Source organism: Schistocerca piceifrons, chromosome 2 (genome assembly GCF_021461385.2).
Source record: "Schistocerca piceifrons isolate TAMUIC-IGC-003096 chromosome 2, iqSchPice1.1, whole genome shotgun sequence".
NCBI lineage: Eukaryota > Metazoa > Arthropoda > Insecta > Orthoptera > Acrididae > Schistocerca > Schistocerca piceifrons.
This window is the reverse complement of record NC_060139.1, coordinates 663,232,322-663,255,904: the sequence shown is the minus strand read 5'-3', so window position 1 is coordinate 663,255,904 and position 23,583 is coordinate 663,232,322. Positions and strand designations below refer to the sequence as shown.

The window sequence follows — 23,583 nt, the reverse complement described above, 5'->3', positions numbered from 1 at the left end:
GTTTGAAAATAAGGACTAGCAAATTTCTATCAGTTTACATGCTCTCACTAGCATTTAATTTTAGTCAGACTGGACTGCGAGTCTACTTCAGCTTTACATCGTCCTGGTCTGACTGGTCTTATTACGCCAGAAGATCCCTTCTCAGTGGGAAGTACTGAGTAATAAAGTCATGCAATGAAATTTAATTTATGTGATTTCGTATAGAGGGCCCTAAACACTTAATCCTTAGTGATTCTCATTGCACTTTATCTTACTTCCTTCTGTGGGTTCAAATGGTTCAAATGGCTCTGAGCACTATGGGACTCAACTGCTGAGGTCATTAGTCCCCTAGAACTTATAACTAGTTAAACCTAACTAACCTAAGGACATCACACACATCCATGCCCGAGGCAGGATTCGAACCTGCGACCGTAGCGGTCTCGGGGTTCCAGACTGCAGCGCCAGAACCGCGCGGCCACTTCGGCCGGCTTTCTGTGGGATGGGATTTACTGACTATGGAAGTAGAATCGTAGAATATTATAGATCCAGCATTTATCTCACAAACAACATATTAACACTTCCAACGACATAACATTCATTATTTACAGTCACACTGCCTTTGCCACATAGTATTTCTGGATTTCCGGAAGGCTTTTGACACTGTACCACACAAGCGGCTTGTAGTGAAATTGCGTGCTTATGGAATATCGTCTCAGTTATGTGACTGGATCTGTGATTTCCTGTCAGAGAGGCCACAGCTCGTAGTAATTGACGGAAAGTCATCGAGTGAAACAGAAGTGATTTCTGGCGTTCCCCAAGGTAGTGTTACAGAGCCTTTGCTGTTCCTTATCTATATAAACGATTTGGGAGACACTCTGAGCAGCCATCTTCGGCTGTTTGCCTATGACTCTGTCGTTTATCGACTAATAATATCATCAGACATCAAAACAAACTCCAAAGCGATTTAGAAGAGATATCGTAACGGTGCGAAAAGTGGCAGTTGACCCTAAATAACGAAAAGTGTGAGGTCATCCACACGAGTGCTAAAAGGGACTCGTTAAACACGATAAATCAGTTTAATCTAAAAGCCGTAAATTCAACTAAATACCTAGGATTTCAATTATGAACAACTTAAATTGGGAAAAACACACAGAAAATGTTGTGGGGAAGGCTAACCAAAGACTACGTTTTATTGGCAGGACACTTAGAAAATGTAACAGACCTACTAAGGAGACTGCCTACACGACGCTTGTCCGTCCTCTTTTAGAATACTGCTGCGCAGTGTGGGGTCCTTACCAGATAGGACTGGCGGAGTACATCGGAAAAGTTCAAATAAGGGCAGCACGTTTTGTATTATCGCGAAATATGGGAGAGAGTGTCACACATCATTAAAAGAAAGGCGTTTCTCGTTGCGACGGAATCTTCTCACGAATTTCCAATCGCCAAATTTCTCCTCCGAATGCGAAAATATTTTGTTGACACCGACCTACATAGAGAGGAACGAGCACCACGATAAAATAAAGGAAATCAGAGCTCTGCGCGCTATACGAGCTTGAAATAATAGAGAATTATGAAGGTGGTTCGATGAACCCTCCGCCAGGCACTTAAATGTGATTTGCAGAGTATTCATGAAGATGTAGATGTAGATTGGTGACTGTAACTACTTGTTGGCCACGTTTGTAGATGGGCGAGGTATTAATTTGGTTATGACTTTTAATATGATGATGTGGAATCATAAAAAAAATGAAATGATCAATGGCATTTATTGGGTGGAATATCCCCTTCGGGGTTCGGCCGCCGTATTGCAAGTCTTTTTAGTTGACGCCACTTCTGGTACTTGGGTGTCAGTGATGATGAAGGACACACAACACCCAGTCCTCTGACGGGAATCGAACCCTCACCCCCTTGCGTGGGAGGCGGTAACGCTACCACTGCGCTACGGAGGCTGACATTGAGGAATCATGACGTCGTATGATAGGTACGCAGTGATTGCAAATCGTGAATGAGATAGCAAATGAATATAAATAAGCTGCTGGACCGAAACGATGATTATAGGGGTCATCGCTTCTATCTCAATCAAGTGGTTTTTATGCATATTATTCCCTGTCACGGTGGTGCTACAATGTAATGCTATTTCGAGATTCGATGGTCGCCGTCGAACCGAAGTAACTCGAGGGGCCCCTCCGTCATTGCTGGTCAGGAATGCGTCTCCAAATTCGGGTGTCTGTTTTGAACGCCATAAGGCGAATCTTAATCTTTACTACTCCAAGGCTGGAGTCCAAATCTTCTCTTACGGAAACACAAGCAAGAATCCTATCCAGCAGGAGAAAGAATGATAGTTTTTAGAGCGCCTGAGGTTTCCTAACCTATCTCCCATTTTGTTGCCAACATTGACCAATGGCATATTTTGTAATGTCTTTCATACTTCCTCCAACGTCTCCGTAAAAACTCTTCTCCCAATCGATTTATTCCCGTCATCGTGATGCCTCTACCGTGAAAAAAAAAGGGATAAATATGATCTACTCTCTCAGCGTTGGTTTGGAGGGCCAATAACCACACAAAAATGTGACAGTTCCGTATTGTTTTTTGTACGCTTCCTGAAGATATTACGTGTGGTCAAATCCTTCACTTCTGCATGCCCAGGAGAGTGTTTCTCTGAATTTTCTCACACCATCGGCGAGTTTCTCTAACCATCCTCGGACGCGACATAGTGTCCACAGGCTGGACTGTGATAAACAGTTGAGGGAAGGGGGGGTCGCATTTTTAGCTTCACAACTTCGACTTGCCTTATTGTTCTAGGCCTGGGCTCTCTATGACCCAGTATCAGTCAACCCTCTCGCACAGATCCCGTTTCTCCCCCTATCTTCTTACCGCGAATAGTAGCGGGGTACTTTTTGCGAGGTAGAAGATTTTACATTTTTTCTTATGCAAGTAGGTGAGAGTATTTCTAATCCAACTTTTCATCCTTCAATATCCTCGGGACAACTTTTTGTGGCAAAAAACCAAGAAATTTTGGCACTTTTTTCAGGTTTCCACCTATTACTCGGAAATTATGCGCTCTCCTGAAAATGTTACCAATACCAAAATTAAAGAATATTCAATTTTGCGTCAAAATCGGTGCAGCAATTTGGCCGCAATCAGTTGTCAAAGTTCGCACATTTTTACCAACTTGGCTAAAAAGTCAGCCCCATTTTTCATTACTCCAAATGAAAAAATTCAAGTAGAGTCGTAGAGCATGAAATTTCATGTTACGACAGCATACACTTTTTCGGTTTTAGATTACTTCAGTAATAAACTGGTGATCCCTTGATGTCTCAGAACGTTTCCAATCAACCGACCCCTAATTTTAGTCAAGTTCTGCCACAAAATCTTTGTCCTCCAATTCAGTGCAATACCTCAATAATTTTGTGATCTGTCCATCTAATCTTCAACATTCTTCTGTAGCACCAAATCCGAAAAGCTTCTGTTCTCTTCTCGTGAAAACTGTTCATCATCCCCGCTTCACTTCCATGCAAGGCTACACTCCAGACAAATGTCTTCAGAAAAGACTGCGTAAAACTTAAATTTATATTCGGTGTTACAAATTTCTCTTCTGTAGAAACGCTTTTCTTGCCATTGCTGGTCTACAGTTTATATCCTCTCTGCTCCGGACATCAGTCATTTTGCTGCCAAAATAGCAAAACTCACCTACTACGGTAAGTGTCTGTCTTCCTAAACTAATTCCCTCAGCATCACATGATATAATTCGACTATGTTTCATTATTCTTCCTTTGCTTTTGTTGATGTTCATGTCATATTCTCCTTTGAAAAAACTGTTCACTCTATTCAATTGGTCTTACAAGTCCTTTGTAGACTCTGATAGAAATACAGTGTCATTGGCAAGCCATGGAGTTTTTATTTCTTCTCCCTAAACTTTAATACCTACTCCAGATTTTTCTTTGGTTTACTTTATTGCTAGCTCAACGTACGGATTGAATAACATCATAAATAGGCTACAACCCTGTCTCGCTCACTTCGCAACCATGTCTCCCTTTCATATCCCTCAAGTCTTATAATTGCTTTCCGGTTTCTGCGCAGAGTTGTAAATAGCTTTTGCTCCCTGTATTTTAATCCCTCCTACCTTCAGAATTTCAAACAGTTGTATTGCCACTGATTCATTGATGACGGAGCTCCAGAAGTTTGACGTATGAGACAAAATTTTAGTTTGGTCTTATTTCATCAAATGACCATTGGAAATAAAATGTTGGGCGACAGCGCAATTATTGGCTTGGAGGAGGTAGGTATGCCACTGATGTTCTACGATGCCTTCCCGTACTGTGCGTGTCGTTTGCTCCATGTAAGATTTGCCGCATTCGCACGGAATTCTGTAAACGCCTGCCTTGCCCAATTCTAAGTCGTCTTTAACAGATCCCAACACCGCCGATATTTTTGAAGTAGGACGAAAAACTGCTTTACCTTTATGTCTTCTTTTCTCCCAATTTTGGCCGAAATATTTGCAGTTTATGGTAAATAAGTAGTCCTTCTGAAGACCTCATCCTTTTGTTAGCCTTAGGGTTTGTGCGCATGTAGCACTCTCTGTACTTGCTGGGACGAATACATGGTGTTCTGTAAAACAGTTTGCAAGTGGTCCAGTTTCGTTTGAAGACTACCACCCCCCAGAGAAGGTATGAGCTCTGCAGATTAAGGTCTTTAGAACGCTCATCGCTTGTGCCGGATAATGGCAACTTTGTAGCTTGTAGACACAGATCTGTGTGAGCAGGCTTTCGAAACACCGAATGTCATCACTCTTACGTCGCACCAAGACTTCTAAACATGGCAAGATGGTTCAAATGTTTCAAATGGCTCTAAGCACTATGGACCTTAACATCCGAGGTCACCAGTCCCCTAGACTTAGAACTACGTAAACCTAAGTAACCTAAGGACATCGCACACCTCCATGCCCGCGGCAGGATTCGAACCTGCGACCGTAGCGGTCGCGCGGTTCCAGACTGAAGCGCCTAGAACCGCTCGACCACAGCTGCCGGTGCTGCTTTGGCACTTATGTCTGATTATAAGTGAAAAATCTATTATTTTATTTTTATGCTCTTTGCTCCAAAATTTTCGCAAAGCAAATCTATTCATGTCCACAATTCTATTTTTCAAATTTTCTGAAAATGCTCAGAAGATACCATTTGAATAGTATAGGTATGACCATTTTGGCCCACTTCGTCTATATCTGTGATATCACGCGTAATTTTGCACACGCTAGATGGGCAAGACACAAGTTAGAGTACATTTCATTGCGACCATATCGTGGATTGACTAGAAGTGGAATACTTCTTCTGCAAGTTTGTTTGCGTGGCCACCCTCGGCAGCAATCACAGAAATATTTATTTTGTAAATGAAACAGCCTTTTCTTTCTGTACTGTAATTTGTTTCGCCTTCTTTATTTTTATTTATTTTTTTAAAACTCTAAGGCACCTTCAATGGGATCTAGAAAGATACAGTTTGTTTTGATATTGATATGTGTTATTGTAAGATTAATAATAGTCCACCACAAAAATAAAGGTAAGCAAGATGAACAGTGTGAAGAAAACGTTCGTAATATAAAAGCGCACTTATGTTTCGGAAATGAAGTGATCTCCAGACCACATAAGAGGAAATTCAGATGCCAACTAACGCGACGTGAACTGTTTGATAATCTAAAAATAATATATATCAAAACCAAAATTGTATCGTTCTAGAACCCATTGAAGACGCCTCACGGTAAAAAAGGCGAAACACGTCTGGGAGAAATAAATTACACTGCAACAAGAAAAGGAGGCTCTATTTATAATACAAATACTTGGATTTTCAGCAACCACTGTGTCAAGAACGTACCTGTCGAAGGACCCCGCAGTCCTCTTACGTCAACTGCTGAAGACAGGAACCGCTGGCAAATATAGCGCAGAGAGGCTATAGAACACGAATGTATCGTCATTTTAGTGATGTAGGAAAACATACACTATGTGATCAAAAGTATCCATACACCCTCAAAAACATACGTTTCTCGTATTAGGTGCATTGTGTTGCCACCTATTGCCAGGGTCTCCATATCAGCGACCTCAGTAGTCATTAAACATCGTGAGAGAGCAGAACGGGACGCTCCGCGGAACTCACGGACTTCGAACTTGGTCAGGTGATTGGGTGTCACTTGTGTCACACGTCTGTATGCGAGATTTCCACACTCCTAAACATCACTAGGTCCACTGTTTCCGATGTGATACGAAGAAGAAACGTGAAGGGATATGTACAACACGAAAGAGTATAGGCCGACCTCGTCTGTTGACTAACAGAGACCACCGACAGTTGAAGAGTGTCGTAATGTGTAATAGGCACACATCTATCCAGACCATCACACAGGAATTCCAAACTGCATCAGGATCCACTGCAAGGACTATGGCAGTTACTCGGGAGGTGATAAAACTTGAATTTCATGGTTGAGCGACTCCTCAGAAGCCACACATCACGCCGGTAAATGCCAAACGACGCCTCGCTTGGTCTAAGGAGCGTAAACACTGGACGATTGAACAGTGGAGAAACGTTGTGTGGAGTGACGAATCACGATACACAATGCAGCGATCCGATGGCAGGGTGTGGGTATGGCGAATGCCCGGTGAACGTCATTTGCCAGCGTGTGTAGTGCCAACAGTAAAACTTCGAAGGCGGTGGTGTTTTGGTGTGGTCGTATTTTTCATGGAAGGGAATTGCACCCCTTGTTGTTTTGCGTGGCACTATCACAGTAAAGGTCTACATTGATGCTTTAAGCACCTTTTTGCTTCCCTCTGTTGAAGATCAACTCGGGGTTGGAGATTGCATCTTTCAACACGATCGAGCACCTGTTCATAATGCACGACCTGTGGCGTAGTAGTTACACAACAATAACATACCTGTAATGGACTGGCCTGCACAGAGTCCTGACCTGAATCCCACAGAACACCTTTGGAACGTTTTGGGAATGCCGATTTCGTGCCAGGCCTCACCGACCGACATCGACACCTCTCCTCAGTGCAACACTCCGTGAAGAATGGGCTGCCATTCCCCAAGAAACCTTGCAGCACCTGATTGAACGTATGCCTGCGAGAGTGGAAGCTGTCATCAAGGCTAAGGGTGGACAAACACCATACTGAATTCCAGCATTGGCGGGCGCCACGAACTTATTAGTCATTTTCCGCCAGGTGTCCGGATACTTTTGATCACATAGTGCAGGTAGCCACGTGACTTGGGATGCTGGACAACCTCCTTGACGTCCAAAGGAGAGAGGAGCGTTCCTCACACTGGTCTCACTCAAATTATCTGGAACCACGTACTAGTTACGGGGCAAATAGGTTACAGCAAGCACCTACACAGCTGATATGCTGAGGAGCACGAACGCCGCTGTTGAACGGACAAAAGTGGAATATAGGCATTGTTGTGACGAGAAGAAGCTACTGGCAATAGCTATGGGTTCTTTGGTAGTTCTGGTAGAAGGCTTATCAAACCAGAACACATGAAATACTAGTTCAGTTCATTACATAAATGAATAAAAGGCTTACTTAACTTTGATGCATTCTTTGCCACAGGATTACGGGATATTTTGGAACTGTTATTGACTGTTAAAGCATCACTCGATGGATTAAGTAACGTACTATTCTCCTGAGGTGCAATGTCCAATATTTACTAAAGAACTAGGTCATTAGAATAACAAATCGCTCCTTCAGATGAGGTCACGAAATGGGCGGAGCTCTTGTATGCCTGATACTATACTGATCTCAGCACGAGTACAGTGAACGTCCGCAGCTCGTGGTCTAGTGGCTAACGTTGCTGCCTCTGGATCATGGGGTGCCGGTTTCGATTCCAAACCGGGTTGGGGATTTTCTCTACTTGGGGACTGGGTGTTTGTGTTGTCCTCATCATCATCATCATTAGTGACAATGGCTCGAGTGGACCGTGTAAAGTATTGGACTGTGTAGCAATTGGGAATCTGTACCGGCGCTGATGATCGCGCAGTTAAACGCCCCACAAACCAAACATCACCATCATCATCAACACTGAAAAGGAAGGCGCTTCTCTGCAGTGCCTCGCACTGGTTATTTCAGATTGCAGCGAGACCCCGCTAATGGTTGTATCAGGCGTGATCAGTTGTGATATATGTTAGCACCCGCCTGTAAGAGTGTTTCTGTCGAAGTCACATGAGGCATTGAGGGCATCATTCACTCAGATGGTGAAGGTAATAATGTGTGGTGTACGTTTACGTTGAGTGAAGTTTGTCTTGTTAGTCCCGGCGAAGTTTCTCTACAAGCGAACTATGTGGGATCCCACTCACATCACTCGGGTACAGCCAGGAGTTCCCACCGTCTAGCTGGAACTACGGTGTTTTGTAAGAGTCATCAGGGCGAAAGAAGGTGTGCAAAGACTATGTCTGTAATTCACTTGCTCAACAGTGTCGTTGGTAGCCAATTCATTACTGTGCAGTAAATGGGAACCTCTTGCAGATTACACCTTGCTACATGCCTCCGTCCGAGCTGTAATTATCGGTGGTTGTTTATTATTCCCTTTTACACTCGCTATATAAGAGTAATCGGGAGTTTCTCAATAATTAAGAAACCAAAAGCTACTAAAATTTTGCGATTTATGAAGTGCAGACTCCACATGAAGAGATAGCTTTCATTTTTCGTGCTCTGACTGGACATTTAAATACCTTTTACCAGACATACTCGCTCATAAATAAAAGTACCACTTGTAAACAGTACGTGAATGTAACTGACACTAACAGCTAAATTGTTGGTGTGTAATATGTACTACAGTGTCTCAAGCATACCCCTCTTGGAAACTCCTGAAATTACTTCTGCATCTGCACGTGGTTATCACCTCAAGATGACGCACTGATTCTATCTATTCAGAAGTTTTTTCACATATACATCTGCTTTAGTAATAGTCAGTATCGTATTAAAACTGAATCTTTTCGAATATCTAGAAATACTGACTCCACTTAGTTAACCCTACCCATGGAGACCACAGCATATTCAGCAATGTACTAAGAAGAATAAAAAAATTTTGCCACAACTTCAAACCACGTATTTTATGTTACGTTCTGCCCAGGCATCTAAAGGAAAAGACTACAAAATATAAGAGGCAGCCAAATGAAAACGAGACAGGTGGAAAAACAGTAAGTAAACCGTTTATTATTTCAAAAGTAAACGCCACGCTGTAACTGTAAATACATTTCTCTCATTGTGAGACAATAACACAAATGCGTTGATGAAAAAAATGTTTGTCGTTGCCGATGGAACCATGATCGTACCCAGGTGTGCAGCTCTTTATTCAAAGGAAACCGACGACCATGAATGTCTATGGAAGTGGCATGGAGAGAGAAATCAGGACTGTAGGAAGGATGTGTTTGCTTACAGTGTTTCCATATAACTCGTTTTCATTCCACATCCCATTGCATAATTGGAAGATGATATGAATATTACCGAACAAGTAAAGCTCAATCTCACCTGAAAATCAACTAGACGGACTTCTGATACTTCTCCATTCGTATACTTAAACATCATGTTGTTCTTCCAGCAGTCACCATGGGTCAATACCGGAAGCTTTGTTTGCCTCTTGATTTGCTCCATTCTTTCACATGATAAATCGGGGAAGCGGTCAGCAAAAGCCCTGTATTTTTCTGAATATTTCTCATAACCAGGACATTTGTCAAACTCATTGGCTAGTCCTATCAAAATCTTCTTGGCCATAGTTCCTACAAACTGTCGAGCGCTTTTGTCTGTGAATATGTGGAAACTGAATGTGTCCTTGTAGTGGGGCTGTTTGCAGAGTAAGTACGCTGAGGCGGCGTGCAGCCGTGCATACGCCCGCAGTGCGACTTCACAGTGTTTGAGGTCCAATGGCTGGCCAGCCTGAGCCAGCCTGAATCCAGCTGCTGACATGTCCTCCAGCACTAAGAAGGGCGCGGGCTGTCGGCCATATTGATAGCACTTGGCCGCTATCGGCCGGAACTCCTCATTCTCCAGTGCTGCCAACTGCTCATGGACTTGCGGCATCACATTGTGCAGCATCTCTCCCTCGATCTTGAACACATCACATTTTTCTGTGAGATCCTTGAGCAGTTCACCAGACTCAAGAACCGTTTTCACTATCATGGTTTTCTTTTCTGTCTGCTCACTGCCTTCATATCTCATATTGGCAGTGAGTCTGAACATCAAGCTTCCATAGCCAACTCCTTCAGGATTTGCGTACTGGACGTTGATGGAATCGACGGTAATTTTCTTTCGTTCTGCACTCTTCAAAGCAGATTCTATGAAACCATGATTTATCCATGAAGGCGGTGGAACTCGCGTATCAGTTGATAATTCCATGTTGTTGGCTTGTCTTGGAACTAAATCTGTGGACAGGATAAAACACAGCATCATTACGTGCATAGGCAATGATCTCTACACCCTATAAATGGTTCAAATGCCTCTAAGCACTACGGGACTTAACATCTGAGGTCATCAGTTCTCTAGATTTAGAACTACTTAATCGGAACTAACCTAAGGACATCACACACATCCATACCCGAGGCAGAATTCGAACCTGACCTGCGACCTCAGCAACAGCGCGGTTCCGGACTGAAGCGACTAGAACCGTTTCAGTCACAACGGCCGGCTGTACGCTCTATAGATATGCATTACGTGAACAAAGGCAGTGAGTCAAACCAACTACCTTCTCTAACCATCCATCTCTGTCTCTTTCACTCTCACTCCCCCCTCCCCCCCCCCACCGCCGAAACACACACATACACACTCATACCTCCACAGAAATCATCTCTTCGTCGCACACATTATATCCCTTCTCGCTTGGTGCGATTAGGAAATTACATGCTTGCTTTATTCGTACCCGTACTTTGAAGCTAGTGAAACGAATTACTGTCAGTACTGAATTGTTTTGATTCAGTATTGCATTGATTCAGTTGTGACGCTATGGCTGATGTCAGCACATACAATTACACTGGCGAGGAGTAATTGGTGGCATGGGTGTGTCAGTTTTAATTGGACGCAAAGATTTATGGTGTACAGATCTAGAAAGTAATCTTGTGATGAAAAACGAAATCATTATGACAAGTTACTTTAACATTATTTATCAGATGACTGAATAATAATCCATTAATGAACTGAAATGTGCAATTGATGAAATATCAGATTTTAATTCAAATTAAAGAATTACGTAAAATTTGGTGACAAAATAGCAGCTAAACTTCAAGTACTGCTGTGAAAAACGCAAGATGTTTGATAACGGAAGGATGTGGATCGACATTTGTGAGTTTCTTGCCTGACAACGCCATGGAGCAGCGATTTGCTTCCTGCTTGGTTGGTTGGTTGGTTTGAGGCGAGTCCCGAATGCGAGGAGTCGCGAATGCTAACCACTGCGCCACCTCACTCCGTGCTTCCTGCCGTGTTGGGACAGTTTCTAAATGCCATGGCTCACTTGTGACTGTTGTGCTTCAAAATTGTGCGACGTACGGCAGTTCACATAGATGTTTTCTCGACTAAGGAAAATGCTCATTATATGAAAGAGTTGGGAAAGGAGTCGGCCTCATGTTTTGATATGGGCCTGGAAGTCATCACAATACCTGTTGGGACCATAGTTTGTCGAAAGCTGTGTGAATGGAAATTCTAATTTAGATACTTTGAGGACGTGCTTAACATGTTAGCATGAAACAAGGGAATCGTATGGAATGTGTCGTTACAGTAGAACAGAGCTGCTTTTCATGTGACTGAGTTCATTGGTGAACGATTTAGAGGCCACTGTATTCGGTGTGGTTCAGCAGCACGTCTAACCCGGCTCAAATGGCCACCACCAAGTCTGGACCCTACCACACCAGACTACTCACTATTGGAAACAATCAAGTCTTGTGTCGCTCAGTATCGGTTAAAGACTGTTGAAATTTTGCAAAAAAGTTTTGAGAGAAACATTGGACGCTTTCCGTCGATATCGGACGTCGCATGAAAGACGTGATGGACGTTCTTATTTCTTTCTATTCTTTTTATGACTCCTGCTGCAGATCGCAAAAGGAAATTGCAGGTATCTGCCAAATCTAAAGCGCGTATCGAAAAATATATAGAAAATGGGAGGGCCGCTAGAGTCGGTCACAACAAGCATATTTCACATAGCAAATCATACCCGCATCCCTCAGCGTATGGCGATTGGCGTCATTGAACAGCGTCGCGCTCCTAGAGAGTAGTTACATAATATGCCATCCGAGACGTCATTGTAACAGTTTTGTATGTCAACGTTTACAATGAATCTCTGGCCTCAAGGTAAATAAGAAGTCAGAATGAAGTTACATAGCCATAATTTGAGAGTAGTTACAAAAAGTTCTCGAAATTACTCCGCTGCTCGAATGCACGCCATGCAACGAAGCTGGGGTGACTACCGCACTCTTTCACACACTCCTGGAAAAGTGGAAATTGCATCAGAGGCGATATCAGCTTTTCATCAGTCGCAATACGTTTTTAATAGACAACATAGTTCAGGTGGCCCCAGAAGAGATAATCAGTGGGCTTGAAGTCGGTAGAACGTGCAGGCCATGCCAACGGCCCACCGCGACCTATCCAGTTCTCACCACAAGTTTCATCCAAATGCATTCGCACTGCATATGCGAAGTGCGCAGGTGAACTCATGTTGTACCACATTCTCTATCGCTCGCTAAGTGGAACGTGTTACAAAAAGTATACGTTTGCGTTCAGTCGCAGGGGCAACATCTGTATGCACTTGCCCGCGAAGGGCAAATGTCCCGAGTTCGAGTCTCGGTCCGGCTAAAGATGCAGGTATCATTCATATTACTTTAGCTTTACATTCTTTACGTTTCCAATTGCCCAGCTATCCATTGTTGCAGTTTTGTCGGACTTTCCTACTAACTGTGTTTCACTTGAGCAATGTTTTATGGTATTTGGACACGTTTCAGCCTGCCAAGAAGTTTCATATTAGCGCACACTCCACTGCAGAGTGTGAATCGTTTTAGCCTGCCAAGAAGCTTCATATTAGCGCACACTCCACTGCAGAGTGAAAATTTCATTCTGAGAACAACCCTATCACTGAATTGTTCACAGTAACACATTCTCTGCCCTACCTTTCTAATTATACAGATTCCTAGTCCCGTTTCACCATTTTCTGCTGCTGTTGGTATTACCCCATACTCAGCTGACCAAAAATTCTTGTCTTCTTTCCATTTCACTTCACTGACCCCTGCTATATCTATATTCAAACTTCGCATTTCCCTTTTCAGATTTTATAGCTTCCTCCCCACCCTGACTCGTAGAACGTTATCATTTCCTCGGTTCTTCAATCTTTTTCTCGTGGTCGCCTCCTCCTGGTACCATGCCGTGAGTAAAAAAAAAAAAAAAAAAATCCTTCGTAACTGGATAATGATAAAAAACATCGAAGCACAGCGTGGTACAAAAAGTGTGAATAACATGCCATAATCTCACAAAATGACGGTAATGAAGAAGGAAAAACGGCCAGCTGCGTTAGTAGAAATTGCAATCACACACCCACGATTTGCAAACATCACCATTAGCTGTAGTCAAGCAACGACTTGCATTCGTAATATGGACCAACAAGACTATGACAGTACATAGTTAAAAAACTTCATCGTGGGCGAGGTAGGTTGTAAACGAGCCGAAAGAATTTAAGACCAAAAATCTTGAAAAACTTATACCTGAATCCAAGTAAACTCTGAACTTATAAAAAAACAAGAGACGAAGTTGAAACTACAAAGGAGAGAAGTTGTGTTATACCGTTAACTGGCAACTTGCTCTATGTAAGAAACAAATCATTCGTAACTGGTAATAGTTCAATGCAAAAATCTAGAACGTTTGCAGCTAGGTCCAAATAATTAAAAATTATGAAAATAACAAGGGAAAGATGTTGATTTTACAAGACATCGAAGCTACCTTATATACACACATCAAAAAAAGTTCTGCATCACCCCTGTTCCTGGAACTCCTGAGGTTGGCCGCTGACTGTGGATATTGTATTACAGACACAGTCCCTTTGACTGTACAGAGATGTCACTAAACCCGCCCAAAGATGTAAACAACCATGCTTGAGCAGCGCCTAATAGACGGATGGAGTCCAACAACCGATCATTTCCAGTCATTCCATCAGGAAGGAGGTACACGGCTCGTGCTGTCTGAAGTTCAACCATACCTAGACGGTCAATACCGCGGTTCGATCGCATGCCCACTGTTACTTTGCGCCAGGAAGGGCTCTCAAGGGAAGTGTCCAGGCATCTCCAAGTGAACCAAAGCGATGTTGTTCGAACATTGATGAGATACAGAGAGACTGCAGCTGTCGATGACATGCCTCGCTCAGGCCGCCCAAGGGCTACTACTGCAGTGGATGACCGCTACCTACGGATTATAGCTCGGAGGAACCATGATAAGCAACGCCACCACGTTGAATAATGCTTTTCGTGCAGCCACAGAACGCCGTGTTACGACTTAATCTGTGCGCTACAGGCTGCATGATGCGCAGTTAGGCCGGCCGGTGTGACCGTGCGGTTCTAGGCGCTTCAGTTTGGAACCGCGTGACCGCTACGGTCGCAGGTTCGAATCCTGCCTCGGGCATGGATGTGTGTGACGTCCTTAGGTTAGTTAGGTTTAAGTAGTTCTAAGTTCTAGGGGACTTATGACCTCAGATGTTGAGTCCCATAGTGCTGAGTGCCATCTTTGCAACCATGACACCATGCAGCGCGGTACTGATGAGGCCAACAACGTGCCGAATAGACCGCTCAGGATTGACATCACGTTCTCTTCACCTATGACTGTAGCATATGCCTTCAACCAGACAATCGTCGGACGTGTTTGGAGGCAACATACTGTCCAGCGAGTGCTATTTTGGGGTGGCATTATGTGAGACCGACGTACGCCGCTGGTGGTCATTGAAGGTGTCGTAACGGCTGTACGATACAAGAATGCTATCATCCGACCGACAGTGCAACCATATCGGCAGCATATTGGAGAGGCATTCGTCTTCATGGACGACGATTCGCGGCCCCATCATGCACATCTTGTGAATGACTTCCTTGAGGATAAAGACATCGCTCGACTAGAGTGGCCAGCAAGTTCTCCAGACATGAACCATATCGAACATGCCTGAGATAGGTTGAAAAGGGATGTTTATGGACGACGTGACCCACCAACCACTCTGAGGGACCTACGCCGAATCGCCGTTGAGGGGTGGGACAATCTGCTCCAACAGTGCCTTGATGAACTTGTGGACAGTATGCCACGACGAATACAGGCATGTGAAGGTACAAGAGGACGTGTCACTGGGTACTAGAGGCACCGGTGTGTACAGCCATCTGGACCATCACCTCTGAAGGTCTTCGCTGAATGGTGGTACAAAATGCAATGTGTGGTTTCATGAGCAATAAAAAGGACGGAGATGATGTTTATGTTGATCTCTATTCCAATTTTCTGTACAGGTTCCGGAACTCTCGGAACCGAGGTGATGCAAAAGTTTTTTTGATGTGCGTAGTTCCACAATATCGCCAAATTTGCTGTGAATACCGTAACTAAATGCTACCATTAACTCATCCCAAACACCTGAGGTAGCAGAAATATGTTTCCACCATTATAATTCCTTAATGGTTGACATTTTATCCGTATGATAAGTAAACACATACTGTGGCAGGACATTTTTTGGAAATTTATGGTAAGTTCCGATGGGACCAAACTGCTGAGGTCATCGGTTCCTAGGCTTATACACTACTTAATCTAACTTAAACTAACTTACTCTAATTACAACACACATCTATGCCCGATGGAGGACTCGAACCTCCGACGGGGCCAGCCGCGCAGACTGCGGCAAGGCGGCTCAGATCGCGTCGCTACTCGGCGCTTCCCACTGTGGCGGGATACGCTTTAATAAAAATGTGGCAACACAGTAAGTTGCATCACATAGCATTTATTAAGAGCGTGTTACAAGCGGTGTTTAACATTGTTAGAGTTCGATACACATGCCTTCATGTCCTAAAATTAATGCAAAGATATCTAGCTAACTTTCCTTTCTCATGGCAGTCTATGATATTCCAAGCAACACTGAGGGTAACGTTTGTCGACACTCTGGTTGAAGTTTTCTGTAAACAGCGAGTGCTGCATTGGAAAGAAGTCTTCAGAGTACTGTCTGAGCTAACTGCAGGCACTGAAATTAACTGCCTACTTGCTGGTGCGGAAATGAACAATAGCTGGTGCGGAACAGAATTAGTGTCTACAGTGCGTCGAGTTTTGAGCCTGTCGGAGGAAGATTATCCATGTCTGCCTGTACAAGGTGGAAGCGAGGTAGTCCACGTTTGACAGCATTCCCTATTGGCTGGTATCCACTCCATCAGCAGACGTACGCACCAGAGGAAGTGACGCAGAAACAGAAAATGTCTGTGTTTGTGAGCGCCATCTCGAGGCTGCTGCGTGGAGCTGAGAGACGTAGGCGAATAGCTGTGCCTATGTGGTGGCGGTCTCTCAAGGTTTTTGTTGCGTACCTCTCGCCTGGTACACAACAAGAAGCCTATAATATGAAATAACTGAAGTGTACAATAGGCAACACAGCATAAAGCAGCAACCCACGAACAAAACGCATGCTCTTTTTATCACAATGTGTTCAGCGTGTTCTGTCAGAATACAGTACGGAACATACAAACGCACAACTGTTTCCTTAAAGGTATTGCTCAAAATGCAAGTCGTCATGATCACGGCACACTGTATAGCGACACACGCTCAAGGATTCCAGGTGTTTGGCATACAAGTTCCGTGGCTGCGATGATCCTAGAAGCCAGGACCATGTGAGTATCAACCAGCTACTCGTAAACGAGGCTCCCCACACGTCCCCAGGAGAAAAGGTTAATTGGTATGGTGTCTCGTGATCGAACTGGCCATGAAGAAGTCCACCACGACTAATCTGTTATCGGCGCATCGAGTTCAAAGCTGATGAACTCCCAGTGGCACATTTTGTACGAAATGTGGGAGGTCATGTGGAGGGAACATTTTCTATATGCGACTGTTCAGTGAATCAGGGAGTAGGTAAGATCGATACTTCTCGTAATCAGTGATAATACCAAGCCCTACTTTCAAAGCAAACTTCTTTTGAGAGCATCGACACACCAGAGTGTGTGGATTTTCGTCGTCTCTTATAAACACGGCCTTGTCTGTAAACAACACGAAAGCAGGAAAATTGTAGTACTCTGTGCATTGCTGCAGTAACCAATTTGCAAACGCTCTCTGGAATGCGAAGTCCACTTGCTGCAATAAATCCACATTCTGTGGATGACAGAGGTGCAGCTGTTATTCACCTCAAACCAGGTGACTGTGCGAGTTGTGTCCTGAGCTCGTGCAACGCATCGACTACTATAGGCACGATTGTTACCAGCCGGCCGCGGTGGCCGTGCGGTTCTAGGCGCTTCAGTTCGGAACCGTGTGACTGCTATGGTCGCAGGTTCGAATCCTGCCTCGGGCATGGATGTGTGTGATGTCCTTAGGTTAGTTAGGTTTAAGTAGTCCTACGTTCTAGGAGACTGATGACGTAAGATGTAAGTCCCATAGTGCTCAGAGTCATTTTTTTGATTGTTACCAATCGTGTGTTATACATGCTCTTCCATTTCGGCTGTTTTAGGACACTTCATACAGCCAGTATTTTCCACACTACAGTACGGAAGGATCCCGTATTTCGTAGGCGTGTATCTACAGATGCCAAATTACCGTGATTTGGTTGCTGTCGGTACGGAAACGGCTTTGTATAACGCCACTGTGCTGCTATTCCATTACATTCAGTAAACCCACGAGTGCATATTGTCCGCCTCTTCATCAATAAACCTATCTACAATACAACCGTTAACGCTGCCGGAAAACAGAACTCTACATCGAATCGAGGAGTACTGGATGTAGACATGAGGGCAACAAGATAAGGACACTTCCGTTATCAATAACACGTACCGTGAGCGAATGGAGACAACACACACAACGCATACCGCCGAAATTTGCACTGTTGTGCAGTATTTTTAGTGCAATACAAAGACAAAAGCTAAGTGGGGTAAGAAACCAATCGAAATTTAGTAACTCTGTAACGAGCAGCCAGAGACCGCTTGTCTCTCTTACACCAAAATTCACACAAGGAACCATGAACAACCTCTGACTGTTTGTCAGTGGAGTTCTGTTCCACCTGATAGACACAGAATGTCGCAAGAGGAATGGTCAGTATTAATCGATATGCCAGATACGATCTTTTGAAGCAAAAACCTTCATATACTGAATGGTTTCCAAGATGGAACACATTTAATGTAATTCATATTTATTTTCTGTATTATTCAATACAGTGTTAGTTTTATACATGCACAACTGTTAGTAAACCTTTACAAAGTGCTTCTGACAAAGTATTAATTGAAAAATACGCACATTCGCATAGAAGCATTACAGTACACTCACACAACAGCAGTTATGGTACAGTTCACAATAAATATTCGACTACTCCATCGTCAGCTTCAATGCATTTGTGTACCCTTAGGAAAAGATGTTGTGTTACTTCTGCAGCGTCCATAATCTGACCACATATTCCATCTCACACATTCACATTTCGTTTGTAAACCTCAGATATCCTCCAACCCATAAACAAAATCCAATGGTGTAATATCTGACGATCTTGGTGGCCAGTTAATTGTACTACTGCGGTCGATACAGCGATTAGGGTAAGTGCGGCTGAGAAGTTCTCTTAGGGGTCTGGTAAAATGTTAAGAGGCTCCATCACACTGGAAGTACATTGCGGTCCACGTGGCCAGCGGAAAGTCCTCAGGGTGTTCAGTTCACTCTTCCAAAGTGACTGAACGCATCAGTTATCCCAAAAGCAAATGTAAATTAAATGTGTTCTATCTCTAAACCATTCAGAATAGGTCTTATGTCCACATAAAGTCTTTCGCTTCAATGGAGCATTCCTGTTCTACCCATGGATACTGAGCATTCCTTCTAGGCACCCAGTGTATATTAAACACAGCTTTCACATACATTATCTGTCAACAACTGTTGCCATAAGAAACAGACGTAAACATGTTTGTGAACAAATATTCCAGCACACCTTCCCCTTCTTCACTGAAACTGAACTTTTTCCTATTCTATTAATAAACTAAGTGAAAATGTATTGTTAAATGTTTAATACTGATTATTATGTCATACATGCAGTACATCACGTACGAACATATGATAAATGTTTCCAGCAGTCCAGTGACATATGTTGTATTTGTGCAAAAACTTTGTGAAACTCTCACAAGCAATGGATGAGTGCTCAATATTAAATAACGTTTCAGCATCTTCAATGATTATTAATTCTCTAGCAGTGGCTAGGCAGATTTTCATAGTAAATTTCCCTCTGTCCCCAGACACTCCTTCTCCCCTCTAACTCCCCCATAGCCCTGCACCACGAAGAGGAAAGCAGTAATTATTGGTTTAAATTTACATGACTGTGATATTTCGATGAGATCTACACTGCTGTATAGGTTATTAAAACTTTGGAGTTTTATAAATCTGAACGACAAAGTGAATGACGAAGAAAGTGAATAGTAACGTTTTTGGTAGCAGTGTTGCCAGTAAACGGTCACAGCCGCAGATCATCTTACTAAAAAACGGATTATCAAGGTCAGATCCTGCAGAAAGCGTCATCATTTCTGTCTCTAAGCTGGTTGTAGGTTGTGTTCCAAAAATAAACAGCATAGAGACAGATGCGATAACACTTTCTGCAGGACCTGACCATCGTTTTGCAGCACAATGCTGAATCACGTACAGTTCAAGCTGTTACTGATTTGTTTGACTGATGGGTCTGCAAAGTGCTATACCACCTACTACATTCCCCTGACTTAAGCCCTCGTGAATTCAACTCGATTTCTAAACTGAAGAAAATACTTCACGGCATGCGCTTCAGAACTGCTACAAGTTCGTCGGACAATAGACCGCGCCGCTCGACCTGTCAACACAAATGGAACTGCTAAGAGTATCCTACGACTTCCACATCGCTGGCAACGGGTTATACACAATGCTGGTGACTACTTTGAAGACCAGTAAAACTTTGAAACACTTATCTATTTTGTAGGAGCTGTAAATAAATAGTTGCCACTATTAAAGTTCTAACCGCCGTATTAATAAAATCAAACAATTTGAGCGCTACGTCAAATCTTCAGTGCAGAAATGTGATCATTGTAAATAAGTGTTCTATACCGATTTTCACTTTCGTGATGCCTGGATGCAATAACAAAAAAATTATCACACAAACCTCTGTGAACTGTAGATTTGCACATTTTGTGAAGAGTTTGTTATTTGCTGTTAAATGAATACGTGTTTAAGTTGTTACGTTTTATTCCACATTCATGAATTCCTTTTACTTAGAATCTGTAGATCAGACATAGGCATATCTCTTTTTTGTGAATATACGTTGTGAAAGTCTACTCTCTTATTATATGACTCCTTTTATACTTCCTTGAGGACGTCATCGCTATCGATCTGCAGCGGAAAAAAGTGCTTCGAATCTAATCTCCCGATCATGAACATGGTTTCCCTCACTGATGTTCTTGGTTGAAAGTTTCTCAGTTTTCTTGGGACTCTCCACAAGTTCATCAGAGAGAAGTCTCTGACGAACTTGTGAAGAAATTGAGGCCAATACCTCCAGTCATGAGTTCTATCAGCTCTCATATATACTGAGTGACAAAGTACTTATCTAAATTATTGTGAACGTATAGCTGGCTACTGTAGACACAACATTAAATATTCCCAAATGTTTTTAGATGTCATTAAGCAGATGATGATATGGCCAAGTGAAATTGTGGTCAACATCGACGTGGTACCGTTTTCACGAAAGTACTGATGAAAGAGACATTAAGACTAATAACTACCCATGTCTCCCATGACTAGTGGAACAAATATAGGTTCACCACTGTCACCGACCATAGCTTAATTTTTTATGGAGGGTTGTCAACAAAGAGCATAAAATAGCGCCCCTCACCATCAGCCCTGCTTCATCAGATATGTTGACGATCTGTTTTAATTTAGTGACATGGCAGTGAAGCGCCACAGCAGATTGACTATGAATGGTATATAAATGGTGGTAGCAGAAAGGAATTTTTGACGGAATAGAAAGGCAGGTTGCCTGTTGCGTAAGTAAAATTCTAGTTCGTTGTTTGTTGAACAGCATATAAAGGACAGATGGCCAGTTACATAAATTAGAAAAGAGAAGCTGATGTGTTGATTGATTAAAATGATGAGTGTATGTAGGCTGCCAAGGATGGGAGTATCACGGAATGCTAGCATTTGGGCCGGTGCATAGGAGTAGGTTTGTGTGGTGGGTGGATGCTTGGAGGACAATTTGGAGAGACTGAAGAGCTGTAGGTGCGGAGGGGGGGGGGGGCGGACGGAGTGGGGAGGAAGGGAGCCTTGACAACGGAGGAAGGGCAGGTTCTCCTAGATCTGTTAGGATGGGTATATACCAGCATGAATTTCATTTACAGGTAGGGTGAGACGATTAAAGTTCCTTTGGAAAAGGACGTGGAGAGTGTGGAGGTGTAGTGTTGGCGAATGTGGTGGTAGAGATGTAGCAGCATATCAAGAATGGAGAGCAATAGGGAAAATAGCGGGTGGTTAGTGTATAGTTTGCGGGTAATGCACTACATTCGGAGGTGTCCAAGATGGAAGAGCAAGACGGGGAAATGGGGAAATTTATAACATGGTAGAGGATTCGTGTAGGGAAGGGTAAGTGGATCTGTTGGGCCTGAGCAGAGTGCGTGATGTTCAAGGATGTGTAGGGTATGATGAAAAAGGAGCGGAAATCCATGCAACGTTTGTGTAGGGGAGGATGTGACAGGTCAGGGATTTATAGGGATAGAGGATTATGGAAGGGTGCAATCCCCACGCTTGGCTAGTTAGTAGTTTTCCATGGCGCACATTAGAAACACGTGTGAATGATTATATTATAAAGTGTGGCGAGAATTACCATACCAGTAAGGAGAGGAGGCGCTGTTTCAGGTGCCTGTAGGTTCTGTAGTCGTGACCAGGAGCAGTGCTTTGTTTTTTTATGCAGTATATGCCGAATATCAGCCTGTTAAATAAGTACAAAATCACAAGATTATGTCTGAACAAACCAAATTCTGGCTCACGCATTAAATTATCTGAACTTTGTCATCAGGGAAGCAGTTATTTGAGAAGAACTTTAATAGACACACTGGCCATGCACTTAGCAATTCATGGAAGCTTGCACTCGATTAAGAAAGAGCACAGAGGATTACTTCTCATAGTTTACCGCCTCATGTAAGCGGTTAGGCTGTAAAGGACGCTGGGCAGTAAGTGCAGACGTGAGAAATGGGCACAGCGAGCGCAACCTCAATATGCGCCTCTCCGTGACGTAATGCAGCCGATCAGAGGCCGTCATCTGCGCATAACCGTGGCAGTTTCGCCAGATTACAACTGTCAGACGTAGCACTTGACAAGTATCTATTAATACGAAATCATCGAAAGCTTGGGATTTTATCTGAATTTGATACGACAATTATACAGATAACTTTTTATCTGGCGTCTCCATGGAGAAAGATAACGTAGCACCTTTATGCCTACCTGCGCTGTCAGATTTCCGTAAAACATTATGATCTAATCCATTTTTTCTAAGGTTTATTGCAAAGTAAATACATACAGTATAATAATTATCCAGCTTAGGTTCGATTTATAGACGTATTTTCGTGTGTAGCGATGAAAGCTAAGATGTTACTGTACACTTGATCAATGAAGAATATTTAATGTTATTGAGCAACCTTTCGCAGCCCTAAGAAATAATTCCTTTTAGACGAGATATGCGTAATAAAAAGATATATGTTGACTTAATACCTCGCGAAATATGATAAATACATACCACATTCAGTGAACATGTGCCTGATGTATAAATTATCTATAATGCAAAGAACTAAAATGACATGTAGGATATTGTGTAGATCAAGTGTAAGTTTATTAAGCGATTGAACAATACAGGTTCCCTCACAAAGTTCATGGACATGTACGCATAAACAGTTGCACGAAAACTATTTCCTCAATGTGCCTTCAACGAAATCATCGATGGTAAGCCTATGGCTAAAAAAAGTAAGTAGTTTTTTTCACATGTTCCTACAGGAGATGGTATTGGTCAGAACTACAAGGAATTACATATATGGTAATTATTTATTCAAAATATGGGCCATTTTACTTGTTACGAATAGTGTATTGTACGAGGCATGAATTACAATAAATGTCATAGTAAATTACCACATTACAAATTACGCATATGTGGAATAGTTGCAAATCGTCGAGCAATCATGTAAGTGAAGCATTATTGTCATTTTTTGTGAAAAAAGGGTTGATGACAGAATGTTAAGGACTTACACCGTTCCAAGCACATTAACGGGTGCTGTCTATCATCGATATCTGTACGATGAGTTACTAGAGCTACTGAACAATATACCCTTGGGGAAAGACCACGGCTATAGTTTTTTTATGACGGGACACCACCCCATTTTCCGTGGATCGTGTTACGGTACCGCTCCACAACGACGATGGATTGGTAGTGTGGCCT

General features: G+C 43.0%; 1 protein-coding gene across 1 annotated transcript in view; it reads right to left on the bottom strand.

Annotated features, from left to right (window-relative positions):
* Positions 1–23,583, bottom strand: part of LOC124775719 — a 111,126-nt gene that overhangs the window by 5,629 nt on the left and 81,914 nt on the right. The window contains exon 5 of the mRNA XM_047250545.1: positions 9,477–10,366. Within this exon, the coding sequence (XP_047106501.1) occupies positions 9,477–10,366 (890 nt within the window). The remainder of the gene's footprint in view (positions 1–9,476; positions 10,367–23,583) is intronic.